General features: G+C 38.3%; 3 protein-coding genes across 6 annotated transcripts in view; all 3 read right to left on the reverse strand.

Moving 5' to 3' along the window:
* Nucleotides 1-79: 79 nt before the first annotated feature.
* LOC144653794 (uncharacterized) lies at nt 80-3,248 on the reverse strand. The gene is made up of 2 exons (XM_078513898.1): nt 3,007-3,248; nt 80-1,138 (listed from the first exon to the last, which is right to left on the reverse strand). The coding sequence occupies exon 2, from the start codon at nt 1,072-1,074 to the stop codon at nt 382-384; it is 693 nt and encodes a 230-aa protein (XP_078370024.1). The 5' UTR covers nt 1,075-1,138; nt 3,007-3,248; the 3' UTR covers nt 80-381.
* A 252-nt stretch (nt 3,249-3,500) lies between these two features.
* The window catches only part of LOC144653749 (clathrin heavy chain linker domain-containing protein 1-like), a 31,826-nt gene continuing 9,285 nt past the window's right edge, over nt 3,501-26,041 (reverse strand). The window contains exons 10-22 of one of the 4 annotated variants that reach the window (XM_078513842.1): nt 25,613-25,693; nt 24,976-25,054; nt 23,844-23,956; nt 23,312-23,371; nt 23,066-23,122; nt 21,030-21,094; nt 20,452-20,561; nt 19,889-19,929; nt 19,203-19,261; nt 6,893-6,956; nt 4,979-5,060; nt 4,102-4,199; nt 3,501-3,949 (exon numbers count right to left, since the gene is read on the reverse strand). In XM_078513842.1, coding sequence (XP_078369968.1) covers nt 3,851-3,949; nt 4,102-4,199; nt 4,979-5,060; nt 6,893-6,956; nt 19,203-19,261; nt 19,889-19,929; nt 20,452-20,561; nt 21,030-21,094; nt 23,066-23,122; nt 23,312-23,371; nt 23,844-23,956; nt 24,976-25,054; nt 25,613-25,693 — 1,008 coding nt within the window. In that variant the 3' untranslated portion in view covers nt 3,501-3,850. Of the gene's footprint in view, nt 3,950-4,101; nt 4,200-4,978; nt 5,061-5,111; nt 5,881-6,892; nt 6,957-19,202; nt 19,262-19,888; nt 19,930-20,451; nt 20,562-21,029; nt 21,095-23,065; nt 23,123-23,311; nt 23,372-23,843; nt 23,957-24,975; nt 25,055-25,612; nt 25,694-26,041 lie in introns of those variants that run through there. The other 3 variants (XM_078513841.1, XR_013570818.1, XM_078513843.1) reach the window with 3 other exon arrangements.
* On the reverse strand, nt 10,176-12,539 carry LOC144653722 (alpha-1A adrenergic receptor-like). Its single transcript, XM_078513790.1, has one exon. The coding sequence runs from the start codon at nt 11,893-11,895 to the stop codon at nt 10,996-10,998; it is 900 nt and encodes a 299-aa protein (XP_078369916.1). The 5' UTR covers nt 11,896-12,539; the 3' UTR covers nt 10,176-10,995.

Genomic DNA, 26,041 nt, shown 5'->3' on the forward strand with positions numbered 1-26,041 from the left:
GTTTTTACAATTGAGACGTATGTTCGGGTTCTATAAACTCAAAGAATCTCTACTACCTATGGAAAGATTAAATGAATAGTCGAGGTGTGAAGGTAGGCCTTTAATTCTGTTGAAAAATATGACAGTGAGTGACAGAATAGTTGATTGATTGATGGATTGATCGATCGATCGATTGATAATGGTAAAGTAATTTATAGCTAATAATCAACACGATATTCAAATATAACTTCGTTAAAATGGCATAGTAATGTATAATTATACCGGCATATCTGTCAACTATTCAGTAATGGCCAGGTTCTCAAACGTTATCAAATATCCGGCAGATCAGTGTTCCACCTAATGTTTCTATCTTATCTTAAAGTACCAGCTATCAACAAGTCTTCAGGCACTAGAGTATATGCTGTCCCAAAACATAACTTCGTAAGCTTGTAGAAGCCGGACTGCCCTCTTGATATCCTTGTAATGAACCTCGTTCAACTTGCCTTTATCATTGGCATTATAAGCCTCAATCACCTTCACAGCTCCCTCGTCCATGTCACCAGCGGCGAAAAAACGAACGAAATCCACATCTTCTTCTTTCATGTTGTAGTTCTCCTTCAACGCGTCTGCGAGGCTTGAACACATTTTACCAAACGCGGGAAAATTTACTGCAATAGCCGCCGCGATCTGTGGTGCTTCGCCGTAATGCGCGAGTCGACACAGATACGAGGGGTAGCCTTGTGCAAGGGCGTGAGGCTCGTAACTCTCCAGATCTGATTCTGAAATCTTCATGGCTTTTGCCATATTAATCAACTTTCCATAACCAAGTTTCTCACCTGCTAAAAAGAACTGGAAATAATCTCGGATGACTTGGTTGCCATTGAACCTGGAGACCAGGTGCTCCATGGTGCGCGTATCAGCTGCTATGATGTGATACTGCTCGCAAAGAAAACGTTCAACAACTTTAAGAGAAAGTGTACCGGCTTTTGCCTCCTTGACGACCGGGTGGTTTGCTAGCTTTTCGTCGGTCTCAATAGAGAATGGCTCCTTCCGTAGCGACTCCAGAATTTCTTTGGCAGATTTCTTGGTTTCCATTGCTGAGATAACTGAATAAAACGTCTTAAACACTCCTCGATTTCAGCTTTTTGTATCCCTTTGCCTGTTGGAGAACAAAAATGACAGTAAATCAAATCTGTACTCATCGCTGCTCATTAGCCAACCAACTGAAACCGCAAGCGTCCATTAGCAGAATGTGCCCTTGGGTCGCGGTTGTTTTAACATTTTTCTGTTCTCTGCCATTCAAACTGTCTGTCAGTTACAGCGCTTTTTAAGATATACACCGATGTATTTTTGCTTTTATAGGATTTGAATAACAAGCTGTGAATGCCAAGACTCATCTGGCCGTTTTCGAAATTGTCACTGATTTTTTACTGGCTTTGTTCTCACTGTACGCTACAGTACAGTTCACGGTCTTCTTCGCTTCCGTTATTTGGATTAATGCAAAAGCACGGGTCAACCCAAATAGCCGCTGCGAAGGAGAGTAAAGTACACCGATTTCGCTCTCTGTTCTTTCAGTTTACACGTTTCTCCTAGTCTTTTATCAAGCGAAGATCAAAGCTGTATCAAATGTAAAGCTTGATTGCATTATATACATTTCCTTAAATTCCACTCAAAATCAGTCCAAGTCGCGCTATTAAAGCAGGTAAAGCAGACGCAACGGAAGACATATAGAGCGTGACATGAGTGACGTCATGAATTTCAGTAAATTTCGACAGGCATTATGCATTTTGAATGAATTTTTTTATCAACTTTGCTTATTCTGGGACCACTTGCATGAGCATTAATGATGAGCCTGCCGTATAAAGCCTTCCCCAGCTATAATGCTAATGCACCTGGACAATGAATAAACCGTTCCTTTATGGATATCAAACAAACGTCACGCTGCTCTCACTGAACAGATCGAAACAAATATCACGAGCAGCATTTCACCGACAGTGCTTTTAGTGATTATAAACAGGTATCGTATTCAGTCCCGGATTCTCGGTCAGTCGGAGCGAAAAGCTTTCATAAGCGTTATAAATTAGATGAAATGTCTGTTTCGACAAAACGGATATCACGAAAGAGTGACCCTTAAATCCAAACACTCTACAGCTTAGGGCAAAATATACAGGGATAAATCGATCGAAAATAAGTGAATTTAGTATTACCTGACCAAGAACACAATTAAATAATTTATGGCACTGAGTAAATGTATTCATAATGCACCAAAATGAACATAAACAACAAATCTAAAAGAACCATGCCCTTTATAATGAACATGGCTTTTTTCTCTTGTATGAAGACAATTAATGTCTGTCTTTTTATCTCGAATACAGTGGAACCTCGATATAACGAAGGGCCAAGGGACTGGCAAAATGTGTTCGCTATATCGAGGTTTCGTTATATCGAGGTTCTTTTCCATATAATTTGCTATTACTGGGACGAAAAATATCGTTCGTTATATCGAGGACTTCGTTATATAGAGGTTCGTTAAATCGAGGTTCCACTGTACACGAGTGAACGTGACAGAAGACTGAAACGTTAAAACAATAAATCGAGGCGAATGAGAGGTTTGAAGCGCTAAATTAATTCACGATAATTCAGCGACTAACAAATTATATTTTTACAGGTCACGCAATGCTAGCAATGCATGCAGTGACTAGGAAAACGCACTAACTTGATTTAGTTCTTTACTTCAAAGCTGGTTCTTTAATTAAAAGCTGACAAAAGGAGCTTTTAAACCGTCTGTAAGCTTATGTAACCGCTTATGCATTTGTATATTTATGTTTTCGTGACCCTTACATGCAATTTAACATCGAGGACAGTCGAAGACGAACGCTAGGGTTTTGAGAGCTTCATTACCTTCACTCAGCAGAATTTAGCACCCTTATTCGTTTAAATAACTAAGTCCCCTTTTCAAGGAGATTACAAATAAGGTAAATAAGGTATAAGATGTACAAATCTTAGGAAATTAAACACAAAACATACCGTACTCCAATACAGCTGAAGCAGTTACAGCGGTGTGTATTGCGGGCGCCGACTCGTCGTTACTCTACTATCATGTAAGCTGAAGTCAATTTTCTTCGTAATATGTAGCACCGGCTCTCCGATTTCCGCAGTGTAAAAATCACTTCGTGTACAAAATCAACTACAGAGTTTTATGTTTGGTACGTAAAACAATTTATCTTTATCAAAACTGCCTCTTGGGCGAGAAGAAAATTATGTTTTCGACTATATTTTGGTCACACGTACGCGTAAGAAAAAGCTACACTGAAGCTGATTTCGAGGTAGTTGAGTTTGATATTATTAGACACGATTGTCGTGGCAGTACAAGGTTAAATAAAAAAACCATCATTCAGATTCAGTTAAGGTCCGAACAATTTTTTTTCTATAATAACAGATATTCGAGCCTTTTTATTAGAACTAAAACAGTCTTAGACAGTATCGAGGTATCTTTTTTTTTAAAAAAAAAACTATCTTCATGTATTATTCAAGGAATTTGCACCTATTACCTTAAGATATAACAGAACATTCTCAACTTGGGCATTTCTTTCAAAGACGACTACAACAAAAACTACAAATTCAAGTTCGTCATAAGTTCTCTTCTCACTTGTAAAAGTGCTGAAATAGGTTCCAAGAAGCAGTTCCACCTTACCGCATGTCATGCAGTTCAGTTACACTCACACGAGGGTAAGCACTGGAAATGTCCCAGTGAATGTCCCAGTGAATAGATATTAGTCGTGATCAAACAATCGTCGATTGTCGAAAATTTCAATTTTGAAACAAATTGTTAATAAAAGTACTCATCACTAAAGAAGCAGGCCCGTCTCCTTTACGTTTGTCTCGAGGAGCCGTTCTTTTCTGTGAAAATTCTTTTAGCTATGCGGCGGCAGGTATCATTAACAAGCACACGCGATAGGAGGTCCTCGGCCTAAGAGAGAGAGAAAGATAGGTAATGTGAAGCTCTGTCCGTTTGTTAAGATTACACAAAGGTGAGTTGAAAGCGAAATACAGTTACAAAAAACATAGAATAGCAAGTTTGTGAACTTTTCTCTAGGATAGGATCTAAGGAAACTGGCTTACCTCTTCAACGGGCAACACACGATTTTCTGTGCATTCATCGCCCAAGAACGAAAGCATGTCATTCGTTAATGGCAGCTTTTGAAAAGCATCTACGAAATCTACGGCATGAAAATGCGAGGTACGTTAGATCACTTTTTGAAATAGTGAATATATGAAATCATATATATGAACTGCGGATGATGAATACCGTATTTATTCAATTAAGCGCCCAACCTCAAATAAGCGCCCACCTCGAATAAGCGCCCACCCTGAAAGTAGGAAAAGTTAATAAGCGCCCAGCCTCGAATAAGCGCCCACCCTCCACCCCACAAAAAACTGAAGTGCACAAGAGGAGTATTGATTATTGAGAAACTGACTATATACCACTAAAAGACTTCCCCCATGACCGAGTTTTCTTATTATTTTACAGAAACTTTCAATGAACAGTTAAATTCTGCTTTGGTACATCTTCACGTTTTGTTATTATTTATGGTTTTGTTACAAAAATAAACTTACTATTTGCTGAAAATCGTGAACATTTAATAAGCGCCCAGCCTCGAATAAGCGCCCACCTCGAAAAAGCGCCAACTCTCAAGGTCCAAAAATTTAATAAGCGCCCAGGGCGCTTAATCGAATAAATACGGTAAATGAAGAGAAGATCCTAGCAGTTATGAACAAAACTTAAGCAGTTGCGAAAATAAAGCCTGAAAAATCAGGCTTGCCGGGACTCGAACCCTGACCTCAGCGATACCGGTGCAGCGCTCTAACCAATTGAGCTAAAAAGCGAACTGATAGCTGGTCATTAAATTGGTTCGTAATATACCCGGGAAAGATGATGATGATGTCCAAACAAAACTCATTTGATTTAAATCAGTGTAGCCAGGAATGTAGGACTCGCCTGTTCGTGTTACGTTATTGTTGGTTTTTGAGTATTCCATGGCTCTGTGAAATCGTCCTTGCCTAATCAAACAAGTCAAAACCTGCCAGAGTAAAGTGAAGAAAAACCCATTGTATATCTGTATAAAAACGATTACTTCTAATATAGAAGTACACTTTTGAGCTTAAGATCACATACTTCTGGAAGAAATACACATTAACTTCCCCACATGTAAAAAGTTTGAAAGCCGTGATCGAGTGATCCCTTGGTTTGTCGTTCAAAGAGCGTGAATTTGCCCGTGAAAGAAGAGTTAACATTGAGAACTCAGGGCGTATCTAGCCTATAGGCCCGTAGGCCCGGGCCTACAAATTTTTTAGCCCACTCGTATTTTTGAAATGCGCTATCAAGAGAGTAATTGTGGCTGAAGCACTTTCAAGATAAAATAGAAAGCAATATGCATTACAAATATCGCAACTACCCTTTCTCGATTGATCAAGTCTCTAGCAAGTTGAAATTCTTGGCCGCGTGACACTTGTACTTTAAAGCATAAAAAGGTAAAAAAAAAGTTCTTGTGTTCGAGTATAAAGTGCCAATTTAACAAAATAGCGTTCCAAACGTTTCGGGCTTTTTTAATAATAGCACGACGTCTTAGTTCACACCACCGACAGTAGCCAGTCTGGTCTTAACTTGAAAACTTTTCCATGCACGCACGCTTTCATCTGCGAAACAACCGGCTCAGTGTATGGCATCTCTTGCCGCCGTTGTTCTGCGATCTCCATCGCCGATACTGGCCGCACGCTACAGCAACGTTTCGTTGAGCGCCTCTGCAGCATCGAGAAAAACCTGCCAAGCTTTCCTGTCGCAAAGCATTTCAATTAAAATGGCCACACTATTCAAGATGTACAAGTCCGTAGCATCATGATCTGCGATGGGAAAAAACAACGAAAATGTCAGGAAAAGCGACTCATCTTCAATCTGTGAACAAGTCAGCCGCGCTGACTGAATGTTAGTCGTCGCGCGCTCATCGCGCGCGCGCGCAGCTTGCGTTGGAACTTTAACTCTTTTTTCGTGGCCTTAGCAAATTTCTCAACGAAACAGCAACTTGACTTCCACTGATAAAGGGCTAAGCTCGAAGCGCCTGGAAAGATATATTGTTACATTGGCACTTTATACTCGAACTCGAGAACTTTATTTTACAAAGTGATAGGTATGTGTCGTTCAAGACAAGTGCGTTTATATATTTAACAATGAGTGAAAATTACCGGACCATTCTCTGCAATGAAATGCCAAAATTTAGGTGCTGCCGGATAGCACATTGTAGGGCCTTTATCTGGAGCATAACCCCCCCCCCCCCCCCCAACTCTCCCTCTAGAAGCGGCCAGGCCTCCTACAACTCTTCAGAAAGCTGGCTACGCCCCTGGAACTGTTTAGAATTTTGTGAAAAGCTATGAGACTGTTCTTCAAATTCGGATCTTGTTTGTTACTCCTGGATTTAAACAGGTTTTTTAGAAGAGCTGAGAATGAGTAAGTTAAATAAGAGGTGCAGAAAGAAAGCAACTGAGGAATCATGAGGAATTACCGCCTAGTGTACGTTTACGTTTCCCGCGCTTTTAGTCTACTGTCACTTTGTGCTTCGATTTAGTTACTTTATTGCATTAGGCCTTATGCATGATGACGTCAATTGCTCAAAATTCACCACCAAGCCTCGTTTACGCGAATTATTCAAAACCTTCTGCCACCCTCATACAGTTTTCATGTGTGTATTCTTTTCATCTTTGTTGCGTTGGGAATTCTTTCATGATAAAATTCGCAAGTTTGCACTTCGAAAGCGAGGCTTGGTGGTGAGCCAAGCCACTCTGACGTAAACATGCATAAGGCTGCAGTGATATGTTCTGTGGTTAAATTCCTTTTAGCTTTATAACATTTAACATCTACCTCTTTACAAGCGCCAACATTCTCAAACACGGCTTCTGCAAGTCCAATAAGTCCACATTTACAACTGAAAGAAAACGAAACAGTTTAAGTCGTGTTTACTCCGCACAACATGTCCCCGCTATGGTAACCCTCGCAACAACGCTTGTAAGAAAATGTCGACAGTAATGCTTTAGCCTTTCTTTTTTCTTATGCAAGCACCGAATTAATTTATTATGGGCATTCGCAATACGAAAATAAGATTTTAAATGGAAGCGAACCTGACTTGAATTATGTTTTGCTTCTCATTTTTAAAGTGCAACGAGACTGTCGTGGAAAAAATGTCGCGCCCAAAATGCGGTAAAAACTACCCGTGTGGCACAGTTTGACGCAATAGTGTCTCGGAGTGTCTGTCTATCACCAAGCAGCAGACACACAACCGGTACGTGAGATGCTGCATGTTCAAGATTGATTTCATCAATATTGTGTTTTATCTAAATAAACGCTCCTTAAAAGCTTAAAATCCAGGAATGCAGAGCTAGTAATTGTGCGGATCATTTAGAGCTATTCAGCGTTAAGCTTATCCCGATGACATGTTCTGGGTTCGAGTCCTGTGAGCTAAAACAAAAGTTAAATGGTCTTGTCTGACAAATTTCATTAACAAACCCAACTTACTCTGAATATTTCTGTTAACGTTCAAGAACGTTAAAGATATCATTTGCTGATGAAAACTCTATATCGTGCAAACATATTATTACCGACAAGAATGCATAACTGAGTGTCGCAAAGGCTCACAATCAAGGTCAATATTTACAAACCGCAGACAACTAATAATAACAATTTTTGTCTTTGTGGAGATTAAATTCACAGAGCAAGTTAAACAGATGTGTATAAAACACTAGATTAGCCACTGTTAACTATAAGGTCCCACAGGTAGAACAATGGAACATCCAGCTGCTGTTTGAAAAAAAAAACGCAACATGTTTATCTTGCTGCTAAAGGTGTTAATCAAAGGAAGTCTTTAAATAAAATCTCAAAACAGTTCGACAGTAACGCTTAAACCGCCACAAAGTATAGCTCACAACCTATTATCCTGTGGCTACAACTAGTAACAGCAACAAAATTAATAACGCGTTTGAGGCAAAGAAAATTTTTAAGGCGGCATCCTTGGGAATGAATACACTTTTTAACTGTTCTTCAGATAGAAGCCGCGTTAATTAGTCAAGGAACAGATAAACTGACCGCAACTTTAAACAAATTCAACTAAACAGTAAAGTAATTAACAGCTGAAAGCACTACAAGATTAATCAGGAAAGACCCCTTGATTTACAAGTCATTAAAGCACGCAACCGGCTATAAAACGTGCGCTTTATCACGTAAAAACACAAACCAGAAAATGAGTTTAAAAGCACGTGAATTCACGTGTTGAAAAATTGTTTTAATGTGTTTTGTTGTGTAATTTAGCCAGATTATTTAGTGTGGTCTTTCTTTATGTCGTGCTTTTTGTACAGATAGTTTTGCAGCCCGGTGGATACCTGTCATTGCCGGAGCTACAATCCAGCTTACTTATTCATTATAATTATAACGGAAAGAAAATGACAACAAGCTGTTTAGAGATAGAACAAGTGGGATATTCATTCTGTTAACCTTAGCCTTACTTTTGGCGGGAAATAACTGGACGCTGTGACGTTCCCGTTTTGGCGGGAAAACGCCAATAGGCACCACCAGTTTGATTACGCCTATAAATCTTCAGCAGCCTTCTAACTCTATCACCAACACGATCATCTTCATCATCGAATTTGTTCATGAAAATGTTTTGGACAAAATATTCAGATAATGTGAACGGGCCAAGGTTATCTTTCGGCACTTGAGAAATCGTAAATAGGGGAAAACAATCAGCGGGGTTTTGACATTTGATTGAATAAGAGAGCGCTAGAGAAGGGGAACGAATTCCTGAGTGATTAAATCCATTTAAAGGTCTTGTAAAGTTTTAAAGAAGTCATTTTCGTAATCCTGCTTAGCAGATTGTGAGAGTAAAAAGCCATTAAATCAAAGCAGTAGAATGGCATGATTAAAGTTAACACCAAACGATGATTCACTTAGCTGTTTTGTATTTATGTTTATTTTAGTGGTTGAGGTTCAATCGGGCAGGAGAAAGATGGGGGGGGGGGGGGAGTCGGTCAATGGTTACATCGTAACAACCTTTGTCATGCTGATTTCTTTGACACAATTTTATATTTTAGGCTATTGCTAATTAAACTCATGCTGGCACTGAAATGGGAGTATGAAAGCCTTTGAACTCTTACACTATTTGACCAAACAGCAAACGGCGAGTAAAAATTCAAGGAATGCACCCCGATACTTCATTTCTGTCATCTCAAGTTCACCATTCTAAAGACATTTGTGTGTGGTTTTAAATAGAGTGTCAGGTGATTTTTGCGTGCTTAAACTCGATCTACGTACGTCATAAGACGTCGTTGTAGGTCAGCCGATGACGAACGTTTAGATCTGTTTTAAAATCCATCTTGCAAAAAAGACTTCAATGCATTTTTCCCTACGGATGGAAAACCATTTCATTTTTTTCTTGTTTTAACCATTAAACTTCAAAACATTAACTACAATACTTCGTGGTTACCCACAGATTTAATTAAAAGAATGCCGGGGCGTCGAATGTTCGTGTTATCCATTGAATTCTTCGTCAGGTTTTCATCACCGTTTATAATTTGGATGTCAACTTATTCCCAAGAAGCTACCTGTACGTGACTTAGAAGACTATTTTTTCATACTTTTGTGGTTTACAGAAGAAAACCCGTTATATTTTTAGGTCTGTCCGCACAGGTGATGACCTCGAACCCCCTCGAATATGCCGCAGTTCGGGAACCATCTTAACACCACTTCATGTATTATTATAAATTGCAGGACTCTATTGACAGCTATCTCGCTATCTTAGATTATATTAATTAATCGATCTGAGTTGTTGTTTTAGTGTCCTTGAAAAAACCTCAGATGACCTCAGTCCCATTAGTAAAACTGATTTACAAAATAGGCGTTATAATACATGCACTTTACTAAATGGAACATTTTTTTAATGCAGTGTAAAATGTCGTTTTTGGAGGTCAAATTCAGTGCGTGTTAAAATCCACAGCAGAAGTTAAATCGACAAAAGAAAGAAGAAGAAGGAAGAACGAATTGAAAGAAAAATGCGACCTACAGAGCAACGTTACAGCTTGTGCTTTATTTATGTCGAGGATGTGGAGGATGGTCGATTGAAGGATCTAGAACACAAACTGTGCATAGACATCAAGGCTTCCGTTTCAAATTATTACTTTTTATTTGCCTTGGACAAAAGTCTCTCCTGTTTCTGTAGGATATATTATTTACAGCCTTAGGAATCCTGCTGATAATCAGCCAATATTCAATCAACCGTCAAAATTAAAGGTCGTATGTTAAGGTAACACGAGACATTAAAAATTAACGGAAGTACAGTACATAATTGATTTTGAAAGAAAATACAAAAATGTACAGAGGTGGGAACAGGTTAATACTCTATTTACATCCAATGTCAAAATATACATAAAATGTTTTTATAAATAGTCAGACAAGCTATTGTAAATTGTTAAGTCCATTGTTTTCTCTGTTTCGTGCCTAAAGCTCAAAAGTTGAGCATATGTACATATACAAATGAACATCATTTGAGTTTCGCAAATTTATCTCTTATCAGTATTGAAATCGAACAAAACGCACAATTACTTTTCTGTCAAGGGACTTTTAATCGATTTCACTCTGTTAGGGATGCTAAGACACTTAGAACTGATAGGTAATGAAAGACTTGTATGTAATATGGTATTTACAAAATTCAATTTAAAACAAGGTCTTCCTGTGTTGTGTAATGGGATGTCAAGCTAACTTGGTCTTTCGACGTGAATTTTAAAAGGAAAAGGAATATATTTACATTATTAAAATGAGTTTACAACTTACGGAAAACGCGCAAATTGCCATTCCAATTTTTACTTTACATTAAGCCACCTTATCCATCCAGTTTTCATGATAAAATGTTCTGAGTACACGGAAGACATGGCGGAAAAAAGTACATCGTTCAGTCACATTTCGATCTTCTCAGTTCATTTTTAAGTAAGTATGATCGGTTTGTCTTCCCAAGAACGCCGCCGGAGCGCGACTCTGTAAAATTTCCTCAACTCTTTTTTGAAAATCTGCGTTTTAAGGCTGTAGATAACAGGATTGACGGCCGAAGAGCACAAAGCTAGAGTTTGGGCCCATTTCAAAAGTCTTCTAACAGTTCGACTGTTCACGCTGTAACGAAAAATCATCGGGAGGACGATGACAGGAAGCCAGCAGATAATAAACACACCTAAGACGTTTCCAATAGTCTTGGCGGCTATGTTCTCTCGTTCACCTCTGCTTTTTAAAGCCTTTTCAATGTGTTCCACTTGTCTAGCGATGACCCGCGCTTGCCGGCGCGCGATAAAATAAATCCGCACGTAAATCGGGACAATGATCATCACAAGTGCGACTATGTAGTACACTGTGATATGCTGAACCGATTGTTTGATGCCGCTCGGTATTCCCAGCCCTAAGGAGACCACCCAAATGAAGCTAAGCAGGATGAAGGCGCTTTTGAAATTTGCTTTGAGTTGGTACTGCATAGGCGATACGATGGCTATGTACCGGTCAATCGTCACAGCGGCCAAGTTGCTGATCGACGCAAGCACAGAGACGAAGGAAAACGTCTTTCGCGTGATGCCGTACGCTGGATTTGGTGGCAGTCCGTACAAGAACACGGCGTACATAGGCTGCGCAACGAGGCAAACCAAAAGATCCGCCAGCGCCAGACTTGTGATGAACATGTTCGTGACAGTGTGAAGCTGCCGGTTCCGTTCGACCACAATGAAGACCAACACGTTGCCAAAGATACCACAAAGGCTAAATAACACGTTCACTGAAGCGAGAAAGTTTGCTTCAATGGCGCTGAGGTCTACAGACGAATTAAACGAGCTGTTCTTCGCCATGATTCTTTCCTGAAAGAATTTTTCGGTTTCCTGGGGATATTGTATCAGAAAGTTCGTCTAACGCGAAACGAAGCTGGTTGGCATTATCGAAGTTGTGGAAACTACTATTTATACCAGCAATTTTCCGTTTCGTAAACAAATCACACCAGCCTCCGTGTTATATATTTAGATGCAGTTTTCGCATCCGTTTGAGCCACGGTAAACATCACATTTGCCAACTGGATCGAAATAGCCCCGAGTCCAAGCATATCGACCCAAATCGACCAATCCTAAAACACTTTTTAACCTCGCACGCGATAAGCTTACTGAAACTCGAGTCGTGTTAAAGAGATAACCTTCAGCCCCGTCATCACAGCTGAAAGGTCTCTTGCGCGGTCTTCTCGCGGCGTCTGGAGCCTGATTTCTATGAGCAACTTGCAAGGCAAGCGATGTAAATTTATAGCACAGCACCAATTAGCGCCTGTTTACCCTTGGCCTGTTTTCATCCTGATTAGTTCGAATGGAATACCAGACACTTTGTTAATAATAAATGAAGTGCTGTTTACACCTGCTGTCGAAAAGGAAATGAAAAATAAAAATAAGTTGAGTTTTCAGTTTCGTTAGTGACTTAAAATCTTAAATAATCTAGACAAAACAACCGGCTTTTACAATAAAGAAATCGTTTCTTTAAAAAGTTTAAGGCAATCATTGAGGTATTAAGTTGTAAATCTTTTACAAAGTGCATTGTGGTAGATACACGCAGACTTTTTAGTACCCCCTCTATATTCTCCATTCATTACGCAACATAATAAATTACCACTCTACGTAAATCAATTTCAAAGGCAAAACGTCAAACGGGTTCGTTTTTCATTATTCTGCATTAGACGACAGAAATAAGCCGAGGTTATTAACTACAAGGTTTGACGTTTACAAAAATAGTTTCTTAAGCGTCTCTTTAATTCAGGACACGTATAACTCCTCATGAAATATTATTATGCTTAAAGCCAATGTTTTTCCTTTAGCTCCGTCTGAAGAGGAACGGGGGTCGTAAATCAATTATTGTGAATTCGAAGCTTTTCATCGAAATGAAACTTTGCTAATGCGTTGCTGCTCGCGGCTAAATCAAACGCCCGCACACTCGCCAGGAAAATTTTTCAAAATGCGCACAGCTAACTGTATAAGGCAATCTTGCGACTCATGCAGAGCTACAGATAAGGTCTAATCAAGGTCTAAAACGAAGTCAATTTTAATAATTTAACTTTCTTTCGCCTATATTCCCGGGGTGTAACTATAAACAACGGTACCACACTGTAAAAAAAAAAGTGGCACAGAAAAATATCGTTATGCAAATTTTATTTTTAGGGACATGGGTTTATACGAGAACTGCGGTAGAATCCCGATTTCTCGAACCACCAACGGAACGAAAATTTGTTCGTGAAATCGGGAATTCGAAATATTGCAGCAAATCCAAGGGAAAGGACTTGTGGTTCAAGTTGAAATTCAGGGTTCGAGGAAAGCTGAGTCTATCTTATTAGTAACACATGCAGCAAAAAGGAAGTCTAACTTTTTTATTTTTTGAAAGAAAAATAACTGAAACCCGGTAATATTTTCGTTCAACATAATTCTCCAGGTGTTTCAGGGTATATCATAAAAACTAACCCGACTCGCGCCTATGCCCACCTTTCACAAATATTTCCATTACGGCGAGCTTTGAGAGGACGAAATTTGTTTATTAAAACATTCATTGTCTGCTTTACTCTCGTCGCCTTCCCCGTCTCGTGCATTTCCTCGTCTGCCAGCTATTTTAAGGAAGTGCTTTCTGACACTAAGTTACCAAGACTTTGTTAAAAGCATTTGTTAACCATACCATTTTAATGTGCACTATCGTATTTCGATATTTTCGCCCTGCGAGAGCTTGACAGAGCGATTATCCATTCGATCACTCTCAGACAAAATCACTTCGCTAGAACATTCGTTAGTAAAAACGTTGCAATTGAATTGAAGGCCAGGGTCGCACAAAATATTGCTCATTGCTTTAATCAAGAGTAAAAGTTAAATGGATTGCGTCACAAAAATAGATCAAATGTTCGCGGCATAAAATTCCGCCACGTTGAAAATGGCACAAACATGGAAAGAAACTCAGTGTTTGTTTGAGAATCCGAAGTACTATCTGTATATACCTGACAAAAACGTTTACTTATCAAATCTGGGGAAGCGCAGTGTTTTGCGAGACTTTTATTCCTTTTTTTTCTTTCAAATTGACCACGAACCTCATTTGCGACAAGAAAAGAAAAAATTGCACAGAAAGTTTAATCGTGTTTTTTTTCTAAACCTCTGAAAATGCAAGCGTAAACATAAGAAAAGGATGGATGTGTCAGATGTCAAAAACCATAGCGGACAATTTTCGCTCTCCTTTGTTTCCGAAGGAAATGTAAAAGAAAACATCAGTAGGGTTCCAACGTAATTTAATTTCAGATCTTTTTTATTTGGCAGGAAAGGCAGAGGGACGTCATATAGGAGTGCATTTTACGTCCGAGTTGAATATGAAATTCCTTATGCGCAATTAGTTTTTGGTGCTAATTAAAACAGATATCAAATTGTTCTTTGTATATCTGCATGTTTTTATTGCGAGCGGCGTTATTAGTTCTTTGTGATTGTCTACAAATAGGGTGTTTATCAGCTTTCAGTCACGTTTCATTTGCACTAGATGAATATCTTGCTGAATCTGAAAATGGACACTTCATAAGATTCGTTTGCGACGGAGGCGTGACAACAAACAATAGTTCGCTCATACGGTAACTTCTGAGTGATCTATGTCGGCTTTAGACAAAACAGCTTTCCTTCTAAGCTGCGAGCAAATCGGTAGTTCACGAAATTCTGAGTGGCACGAACATAATGATTTTGAATTTACTAATTCATAACGAGAACAATAAAGAAACTGTTTTCAAAATGGAAAATAAAACTACTGAGGCAGCTGTTTGGTAGCGACACGGTGAATAATCGATGACCATTGTATAAAGCCGCCACCAAAACATTTTAGACTAAATAAAGCACTTAAAAAAATATCAGAGAAATAGTGGGGCTCATTTTACTTATCTCAGCAGCTTTCGGTTAAGAAAAGAACAGCAAAATAACATCTTTCACTCCCAAAATTAATAGCATTTTTCCTGGCTAGCAATAATATTTGCACACGTTTTGGTGTGTATTTACACTGGTAAATGCTATAGGGCAATCTTTGTGTCATCTTCTCGTAAGGATTAAAATTAAAATTAAATTCAGTCTGGCAGACTTGAAGATAGATAAATTGACAGCGTCTTTGTTATATAGTATAACTACAGCAAATATGAAGAAGAACGCTTTGAATATGAAATGAGATATTTGTTGTCGAAAAATGTCAAATTTAAAGACGATTCAGTAAGGTTGTGTAGTACAAATCAGGTCGGCATGAGTTGCCCAAGCCATACAAACCTCTGAATGCATAGTTTAAAGCAGAATTTGAACCCCTTGCCTGTACAATTAATGCTCTAACACGGATGTACTGTGTAATTAAAACTTCACCACTCTGCATGGTTTACATTCAGGTTTGGCAATGATCTACAAGAAGCGCTAATGCCTGAAAACAACATCAACTATTCATATCAACTTTTCAATTCCTGTTGTCTAGAACTAAATTCTCTTTATTCTCTCTGGTCTTCGTAGATTTCTGACAGTAATACTTGGGAAAGCTCCTCTACTTATCACAGAAGACATTTTTTCCTTGTGATAAGTTTCTTTATTACAATGATCTGCTTGCTTAGATTGGTGATGATATTAAGGGGAGAAAACAAAAGGTCAAAGCTTGTAGTACTGCCTTGCACACTAAGCTGCTTAAACAGCTTCACACAGCAAAAGACAAGTCTCTTCAAAAACAGCGTGCAAGGGGAATTACCGAATGATAGCCTGCGTGGCTGTCGTTCAAAGTGGAGGGAGAAGGGAACACGAGAATTAGGGTAGAGCGCCACGCAGGCCAACCGAACGACTGCACCAAAATGCCGGGAAAAAAGTAAAGACTGCCCGCGACCAATGTCTTTTGGACGCGGGAAATGATCTTAGAATGTGTGCACTCAGACAGGAAATAATTTTATGACATAAATTTCTCTCGCTTGACACTAGCTGTTCAGGGAAGCGACACATAAACAAGTCAATAAAATTTACGATATTACAATATATGTAATTTGTCTGAAAATATCGGGATTTGTTCGGCCATAACATCCGTTCTGGTGTTTTTCAGTTTCATCGCTGAAGTATTTCTATTTCAGGAAATAAAATCTATTTAAAAATAATAATCAGTAAAAATAAATGGCCTACAGAAAAATTAGGGCTGGACAACGTCAGAGTTTACTGAAAAGGGAGTAAACAGCACGTCACCTAAATACAGCTGACTACAAAATGACTATCATAGCCCAAATATACTGAAAATAGAATATTAATAATACTTGAATCCGCTTGAAGCTGTACTCTTAAAAGAAGACATTATGATAATAATTTTAAGAGGCACTTAATGTGATAAACGTTAAGATCTCTGTATTACAATCCTCTAAGATTGAATAAGAAACGCATGTGTTCGGGAAAATAAAAAAATGAAGCCATGTTAAAATTAGCTTTCAAGACGAAGAGGTAAACAAGGAAGTTAGAACAAATGATGAAGCAAAAAAAGTAAAATAGCACTGATACTCTAGAATCCTTATAACAGTAAAGTCAAATATAATACCTTTAGGAAAACGTTTACATGATAAAAAGACGCTTTTCGGCACATAAAAATGTTAAGACCTTTTAAAACAGCTATATATCAATACGATTACGTGTAAAAATCCTGCAAAGCCTTCAGCTTAAGTTCTAAATGAGGAAACGAAAGCCACTTATTGGCAAATTTCAAGTGATGTTATGTTAAAATTAGCTTAATGCATTCAACATGCGGCAAAACAACGGTTAACATAACGTTTACATGTTAGAATCCTGCAAAGGCGTGCTTGGAATAAAACATGAGCTGCGTTAAAAATAGCTTATGTTTTCAAAACAACAAACAACTTTACATAAGAAATTTGGAAGTGAGGGATTTTTTTAAGAAAAACGGCGATTAACAAGAAATCAACACATTGAAATCCTGTAAATCCTTTGCTAGAGTGGTAAATGAGAAAAGAAATGAGAACTCGTGCTTGGGGAATAAAACGTACGTGGAGCCAAATAGCTGCCAAGCCGCCAAGTTGTTTGAAAACAGATGGAAAGATTTTAATGAAAGGGAAAAAACTGTTAAAATGAAAAGCAGATAATTTGTCGGGTGCCTAAAGTTCGATTAAAGGAATATGCCAGAAGGTTAGCAAAAGGTACTCACCAAAAAAGCTCTAATCAGTCTAATTCGATTTGAAACTCGGCAAATGGAAAAACACATATTAAATAAATCCAAGAACTGAAAATGACGACAGACTCGAACGTGTCTTCAGTAAATCGAAACTTGGCTGGATTTTATTGAATTAGACGACGTGACCAAAATTGAAACACTTAAATATCTACATCCTTGTTCAACAAAGGCCCTTGAGACCTCATTATAACACGTATATACGCGTAAACGCTGTTTTCACTTTGTGAAGGATATTAAACGGTAAGCGTCTTTGAATAGCACATAAATATCTCGTCTTACACATGCAGACGTGATAAAAACAATAAAAGGATGATTTAGAGCCAAGTTATTCCTCTTGAACTACCTTTAAGGTGATTCCCTAGTATTGCATTGCGCATCCTTACTGCGCAGAATATTGCGCGTAATTAGCGCGCGCACATAAACAAAATGGCGGCTTTTTTCTATGCGGCTTGGCTCGTGGGAGAAATAAATCATCGTTTTCTCGTAAACGAGTTCGGTAACCTATCATTTTTTTCTCTTAGTTCGAAAGTAGCGATCAAATTCTTTCTATAAAATGAATACAGATCAATTTCTATGGCAGAATAATACATTATCAACGAAAACGTGTACTTTGCCAGTACTCGTAAAGGAAATATAAGGAATTATATGGTAAATACAAGGTCTTCCTACTCCTGAACGAATAAGGTGACCCCCCTTTTTTATTTCAAAATTTAACTTCCCATAAGGTAAACAACCAACTGGCAAAGTTTGGTTGGAAATCTATGAGCAGTTCTATATCTAGGGAATTACCTTAAAGATAGGAAGTTGTTATCAGAACAACACAAAACAGACAGGCTTTCGAACCTTAAGGGTGTACACATAGTTGAATCGTTGAACGTGCTGTTAAATGCCAATGCAAATAATAAAATGAAGTTAAGAAAGGCACAAGGCCAGCGGAGGAAATGTTGATAAAAATTTAAATAACACAGTACCGCTTTCTTATATCATTTAACACGAGGAAGAGATAGAATCGGTTCCGTGAGTATCGAAGCTAGAACAACAGTAGTCCTGAACTAATTTTGCGAGTACTTTGAAATTAAACATAAAGGCTTTACATTGCCTTTGTCACATTCTTAGGCGCCAAAGGCAGCGTCACCACAAACGATAGACGGGGGGGGGGGGGGGGATATTTTGATCCACATACGCGAGGCGCGGTGGCCCTACGTTTAACCCGCTCGACTCCGAGTCGAAAGGCCCGGGTTCGAGCCCTGGCTGGGGCGTTGCGTTATGTTCTTGAGCAAGACACTTTACTCTCACACCGGCGAATTTACCGCTGGGTGGTAACCCTGCGATGGACTAGCACCCCATCCAGGGGGGAGTAGAAATACTCCTAGTCGCTTAATGCTACGGAAACTGGGATAAGCTCTGGCTGTATAGGCCAGTTAGCTCGGACACAGACTTTACCTACAAAATAAAACAGTCAACACAATACTAGCATTCAACTGAGGCCATCCCAATAAAATGTTTCGTTTCCCATCGCCCCGTCCCTTGTGATGTTGGTCGGTCGGTCGGGCAAAAAAAAAAATGAACACTTGAAGGGTTTTGGGTTCCAGAAAAGGCCGGGCTGCTACGTAAGAAAGCCTGATTACAAAAGTCAACTCGAAAATGTGCTCTTTTCGTTCGTTATTCCTTAACCGGCAGTCTTAAAATAACGTAGTATCGATGTTTATTAAAGACAAAGACATCACATCATACCAATTGTGATAATAAAACAAGATCGTGTGCTTTTAAATTGAAGTACTTGCTTCTTCGAATAGTGAACCTGGATTTTTTTTTTTTTTTTTTTTTCACTTTTCGAAAAAAATGGGTCGGTCGGGCGATGGGAAACGAAACATTTTATTGGGATGGCCTGATGGTTCTCTGTTAGCAATTGTTACTTAGACTGACTCACCTGTTGGGACATGGGCAGCCGTCGACAATCAGCCTGCCAGCCTCTTCAGATAAAGTCAGCTGACAACAAGAAATGAAAAAAAAACATTGAAAGAAGGAAAAGAAATAAATAGACAAAACACCAACATCAATGGGCTGGTTAATGCTTCCCGTAATTAGTGACAAGGACAACCGAGAAAGCTAGGGGAACAAGAGCTAACAAGGTTGTAACTACGTCGTTAAAAAAAAAAAACATTCTCAAGAAAGGAAAACTGGCATTAAAAGACTTTTCTGCGTCTAAATGTACGCTTACGCCACGGGTTTGCGCGGGTAACAGCGGTGCAATTCGGGGGGTTTAACTTGATGTTGGGGACACTATTGTTGGTTAGCTATTGATCTGCGGTCTGGGTATTGTTTATTGTCTTTTGAATCCTTTGTTTTATGTCATTTGGTGATTGCACTAACCGCACCACCAACAAACTACCCCCCTCAGTTGCAAAGCAAAACCTCTCTAACTAATAAGAGCAAAGAGAATGTGTTGACGACCAGCCTGGTGCAAAGGTAAAACTCATTTTCCATGGAACATTTTTTGCTTCAAGGTCTTATTGATTCATTGCGATCATTGCACTAGTCATGTCTCTGATAAGTTTTTTTTGATGAAAAACGTGGTATTTTAAATCGTAGCAAATTGAATCAAGTTTACTTTACCTGGTCCTGTGCTATCCAGTGAGTAAGGAGATCTTTTCTTCCTGCAAATATGCAAAAACCAATATGACAAACAAGTATTAAGATCTAAACAATAAGAGGTTTTCTTATCAGGGAATTTATCTGTTAGTCACTCATGACAAGAGGTACCATTTTCAAAGAAAATGGCCTTTACAACATAAATTTATAGTTTACTCTCAATAGCATCTCTCTATGATGGGTTGTCGTAGGCAGGTTTATTAAATGTCGCCTGGTCCACACACGTCAGTAATTCAGAATACCACAAATACACTTTACGACTTCCCAACGCTATCAAATTTAACATAGATGGTATGATAAAAAACGTATTGACTATTTTAGGTTGAGTCATGCGAGAAAATTTTTAGTTCTCATTTCATAGAGGACATAAATCGCTGCGCAAACAGTTCCCGTCCAACCATTAAAATTAGCCCTGATAAGTACAAGTGTGAAGTTATCAGGCGAGTTGGAAAATGGCTTCGTAAAAAAGATTGCTATCCAAAGTATTTACTGGGAAAAAACGAAAATGAGAAAACACTTTTACACACCTTTGTCCAAGACACACTTGACGCACTCTATAGTTTCCCATTCTGCAGGTTTCTTGCAGCCAGTAGCAACAGTCGGAAGAAGAGCTTCCCAATACGCCACCAGAACAGAACTGAAAAATCAACGATATGCTTTGACAATCGGAACAAACCTTGCCATGAGAATAAAAGAAAGATAATATAGAAAAAGATACCCTTCCTTGCTCCGTTGTACGTTCGTATACATGCAACTGACTCACGTCCGCGTTCAGTACCCTTTGAATTTAGTAGCAATCGCTAGATATTTGAAAGGGACTGACCACATTTTTAGAGAACGAGCTTGATTAAACGAGAACTATTAAGCCCAAGGTCGCGTAATCAGCCAAGGCCAAAGCTGAAGCTAAACCGAACAAGGAACAGAGCGTCACTCTATAGCTTGCTAACAATGTTTTAGGTCGCCGTCGTTTTTGTCTTGTCTTGTTGTTGTTGTTTTGCAAACATTATATGGCCTGGTTATGCTTACAGTGACGTCATCTTTTATGAGGTGTATATTACGATCACTACAAATGAAACAAAATTTACGACATAACTAATACATGTACCTGCCGCGGTGTGTTGCATCGTATTCTTTAAACTTATCAAGAGTTTCCATTGTCCTTAAAACTCCCTTAAAATTAGATAAAAAATAATGAAGGTGAGTTGAGTGGGTAGATGAGTCGGGAAGACGGTAAGTCAGTTAGTGTAAAATAAAGACAATTTTATAAGGGAAAAGCGTATTTTTTTTATTTAACAACAACAACTTTATTACCAAAAAGTACCTACATACAATGCTTTGAAAAAGAAAAATAATATATATATAATTAAAACAGAATATGGTAACAACACAGAAAAACTAAAGCGAGGAGCGAAGTATCATAAACTAAGGAGGTGGGGCAATAAAGCAAAGGGAAAAAAAGCGGAATGAAAAACGTAAAGCAAAAACAGCAAAAAAAGAATCTCTAAAGTTAGTAGAATAACAGAATAACTAACTTTATAGTTTTGCCTAAGGCAGGGGGGGGGGGGGGGAGGGGCAGGGGTTTTGAACCTCCCGCTTCCTGTACCTTTTTCTCCCACTTCTCGCCCCTTTTCGTAGTGGTTCCCTCCTCTTTGTCCCATTTCTGTTACAAAATATAACGAAATGTTGAGAACTTTTCTCAATTTCTCCCGGTTCCCGCCACCTGGGAAATCCCGCTTCCCGCCCCTTTTCTCCCGGGCTAAAGCTGGTTAGACTTTTTCTTGAAGAAAATCTTGCCAAACCGTCTATGCGTACGCCGCACACAGGAAGAAAATAAATTTTTGTCGTGGACATGTCATGTACCAGCTTAAGACTTTACTTTAGTCAGTGTTTATTAGAGCAGTTTTCAGTTGAGTGTCGTAAAACTAAAACCAAAGTATTTACTCTGACCAATCACAGGGGACAATTACAATTCAAGTATAACTTTTTAAAAAATGAACGATGCAATTGCCGCCTCTGTGACTATTAATACTCAGGAATACTAGCCATGAATATAGTCTTTTTTATCACATAAATGGATTTACTTTTTTACCCGTTTTTATTATGTAAATAGCTCTTTTTTAACTTATTTTAACTTTCAATTATTAATTGTAATAGTTGTATTATGATAGGTTTAAGTTGTTTTTACGTTTTTTCTTAGTCAGGTGTCCACAATTAGTAGAGGGGACTTTTCCCCTCAGCTAAACATTTTTAGACACGGAAATAAAGTTTTTTATTATTATTATTATTATTATTATTATTATTATTATTATTATTATTATTATTATTATTATTATTACACCATTAATCTTCAGCAGTACAGGCGGAATGGGAACTGAATGTAAGATGTATCACAAACGCTTAGTTGAGTTGCTATCTACTAAGAAAGGAGAAAGCTATGCGAATACCATGCAATGGGTGAGAGCAAGAGTCTCCTTTGCTCTAATACGCTCGGCCTTACTGTGCCTTAGAGGATCAAGATCCATAAGAAGAACACAGGACACTAACAATGTAGACATTGCAATAGATAACGCAACCGCCCGCCTAACTTAGTTTTATCGAATTTTCATATTTTTATTTATTTTTTCTTTTTTGTTTTTCTTTTCGATTATTTTTTAGATTCATAAAAAAAAAATTATTATTATAGCTTTTCTTTTTTATATATTAGTAGAGAAACTTTTTTAGAGGAACATTTTCGTGGACTATATTTCAAGAAAAATTGAGACTTTCTTTCTAATAGTTATAAAGGTATGAATTTCGTTTTTTTAAAATTCTTTTTAACGAAGTATGGTACATAGGTCATTTTTACGAGTGTTGAATAAAGCATTATTATTATTATTATTATTATTATTATTATTATTATTATTATTATTATTATTATTATTATTATTATTATTATTATTATTATTAAACCAATCAAAATTTGAAGTAACTCACATGTAGTCGTTATTAAGCGCGCTGAAAAATGCGCCAGGAAACTCGCAATTGGTTTTGGTTTTTCTTCTAATTGGCTTAGAAAGTGGCGGGAGTTTTTTAAGCAGAACACTAAGCGTAGTAATCCAAAACCAAAGGAAACGCAAATTACTCTAAACTGCCGCTCTTTACCTTTGGTGAATGCGCAGCCATCAACACAGCGTCTTCAACTTTTCCCGCCTCAAACAACTAAAACGAAAACAGCGTTCTACTTATATTGATGACACAATATAGTAAATAAAGTGATGACTACAATAAACATCTAAAAACTCTGAAAAAGCTAGCATGACGTGCCAGTGTCACAAACTTCAATTCACACTAACCTTTCTTCGAGAACAATATTTAACTTCAAGTAAATTCACAAATTCAAGTACCAACCTCAAAGAAGTTCTCAATGTATTCAAGAATAAATTCAGCCTCTCTGTCTTTGGTTGGATCCTTAAAATAAAGGGAAAAAAAGAAATGTTGATCAAAAATTTCAAAAGTAGCTTAGCAAAATCAGCCAGTTGGCTCTCGGGGTTTCGCCCCTCGCCAACTATCAGCCGATAGAAACCTCGAGCTCGCCGTCTAATTACTTAATGATTAGAGCAGTTTTAAATTAAGTGTCGTAAAACCAAAACCAAAGTAATCACTCTAGCCAATCACAAAGAACACAGACAATCTAGTAAACCAATCAAAACTCTAAGCAAATACATGTAGCTGGCACGAAGCGCGGGAAAACGTCCGCGAGCGAGTCATGATTGGTTTTCGTTTTACTTCTGATTGGCTGAGAAAGTGGCGCGAGAGTTTTAAACCAATCACTAAACGTAGTAATGCAACACCAATGCAAACACAAATTTCTTTCGACGTTCAAGTGAAAACCGCTCTAAATACAACCAATTTACACCAAAGATGAAATCGTTTTACTTACGTCATCTTCGCCGATGATGCGGGAAGATGATTTACCGTCTCCTTCTTCAATGTAAACGTATTCTTTCTCTTGTTTTTCCTCCGGTTCCTCACTCGTCTCTTCGGACATCTCATCTGAGAAAAAAGGCAAGGCAATCATAACTTTCAGTGAAGCCCTGTGTGTAATATACTGTAGTTAATCAAGAGTGGAAGAACAAAGTAAAATGTTGCTTGCAGTTGGTGTTAGCGTGAATCCATTGGAAAAAAATGAGCAGTTTTAGAGCAGTTCTCACTAAGTGTCGAAAGTAACTTACGTTTGCTATGGTTTTGCGATCACTACGCTTACTGATTGGTTTAAAACACTCACGCCTCTTTCTTAGCCAATCAGAAATAAAACTAAAACCAATCACGATTCACAAGCGCACGTTTTCCCGCGCTTCGCGCCGGCTACAATTATTTGCTTCGAGTTTTGATTGGTTCACTGGATTGTCAGTGTCCTTTGTGATTGGCCAAAGTAATTACCTTTGGTTTGGTTTTACGACACTCAATTGAAAACTGCTCTTAGCATTTAATCAAATTTAGCCAAATTAACGATCAAGTGTAGGCTGAAAAACGGAAGTCATCGTTGCAAAACCATTATTCGCAAACGATTTATCTGTTGTAGTTGAGCGCTCTGAAAAACCAGGGAATCTGTTTCGCTGCGAGGTTACTGACTGTCAGGACTCGTTAACGATCGCACTAGACGAAAATGAAACTGACGATATTAAACAATTCATAATAGATGATGATGATGATGATGATGATGATGATGATGACGATAAGTATTTCTATAGATTTGAAATATAAAAATTTACAACATAACAAATTAAAAGCGTTTAAAATTAAGTATAAACTATCGTCAAAAAAAACTTTCTAAGACATATACATATGATGATGATGATGATGATGATAATAATAATTTTTTATGATTAATTTTTTACAACTCTCTCCTTCGCAGAGGCCCCTTTTCGTCCTTCGCACTCCCCTATTTTCCACGTTTCGTGTTTTTCGTCTTTCCCTCCCTCCACTGCCGAAGGGGCCGGCCTCTGCGAAGGACAAAGTATTTACAACTGAAAAGACAAATTAAAACTGAGAAAGTCGATTTATGCAACAACCTGCTTTCTCCATAGTCTGGTTGGTCTCCCTCATGGCAATAGCAAGCTTCCCGAAAGCGAAACCTTTCCGTTTTTTGCCCTGATAGGTAAAAAAAAAACAAAAAAAAAACGAATAAATGGTGAAATGGTGACAGAAACTACCCAAAACAGAAAACGACCAACCGACCGACCGACCGAGAACTGACTCTGAGGTAATTCAAAGTGCTGTAAGGTAACCCTGGATTTTCCTTCTGCAAGCATTATGCTCGATTTCCGCTGACGCGTAATTTTCTACGTGCGTTTACGTACGTGAAAAATAATTAGAGACAATGTATGAACGACTTGCGTAAACGTGTACGCAAGTCGCTCACACAATGTCTCTTAATTTTTTCACGCACGTAAACGTACGTAAAAAAATTACGCGTCAGTGGAAATCCAACTTTAGACCTAAAAGGAAAACGGGGAGCACACGAGGCAAAGACGAATTCTTCGACCTCGCTGGGATTCTAACCCACGACTTCCCGAGTAGATCACGGTTGCTCTTCCGATTGAGCTACGAGGCCAGACGGGAGCAGGTCACGGGTAAGTTCTTTTCCTGTTTCTAATATCAGCGCTGCATGGCAAAACATTGCATTGACAAGGAATAACCCGCACTCACCTCATTAGCGATGGACACTTTTGTGGCTATTATTTTCATTTTCAGCTCCTCGCGTTTATCCAAAAGGGCTTCTTTGATTACCTGCACTCGACAAGAACAAGACGATTAAAGAAGGCTGGACTTGGAATGATAAATAGGGACGCCTCGTCGAGAGAGTTCAGAACATTTCATTTTACAATACAATATCAATACATGATCAAATGAAGAAAATCGTCATTGTCTTCAATTGACTACCGTCCAGTACTCGTTAAAACTAACATTTAAAGGGACTGTGTCACTGTGTCACGGCTGAGTTGAGTTTATTTTATTAAGTTTTGCCAAATATTCGCTATGAATCTTGATGTTTGCAAAGAATTTACTTCTATGGATCTAAATGACAAAACCATAGCTTCATTGCAACAAAATGTATACGAGATTAATTTAAACTGT

The sequence above is a fragment of the Oculina patagonica genome, chromosome 5 (assembly GCF_052425735.1).
Source record: "Oculina patagonica isolate OP01 chromosome 5, crgOcupat, whole genome shotgun sequence".
Classification (NCBI taxonomy): domain Eukaryota; kingdom Metazoa; phylum Cnidaria; class Anthozoa; order Scleractinia; family Oculinidae; genus Oculina; species Oculina patagonica.

Coding starts and splice junctions, on each gene's coding strand:
- LOC144653722 (XM_078513790.1), bottom strand. CDS start 11,895: ATGGCGAAGAACAGCTCGTTTAATTCGTCTGTAGACCTCAGCGCCATT.
- LOC144653794 (XM_078513898.1), bottom strand. CDS start 1,074: ATGGAAACCAAGAAATCTGCCAAAGAAATTCTGGAGTCGCTACGGAAG.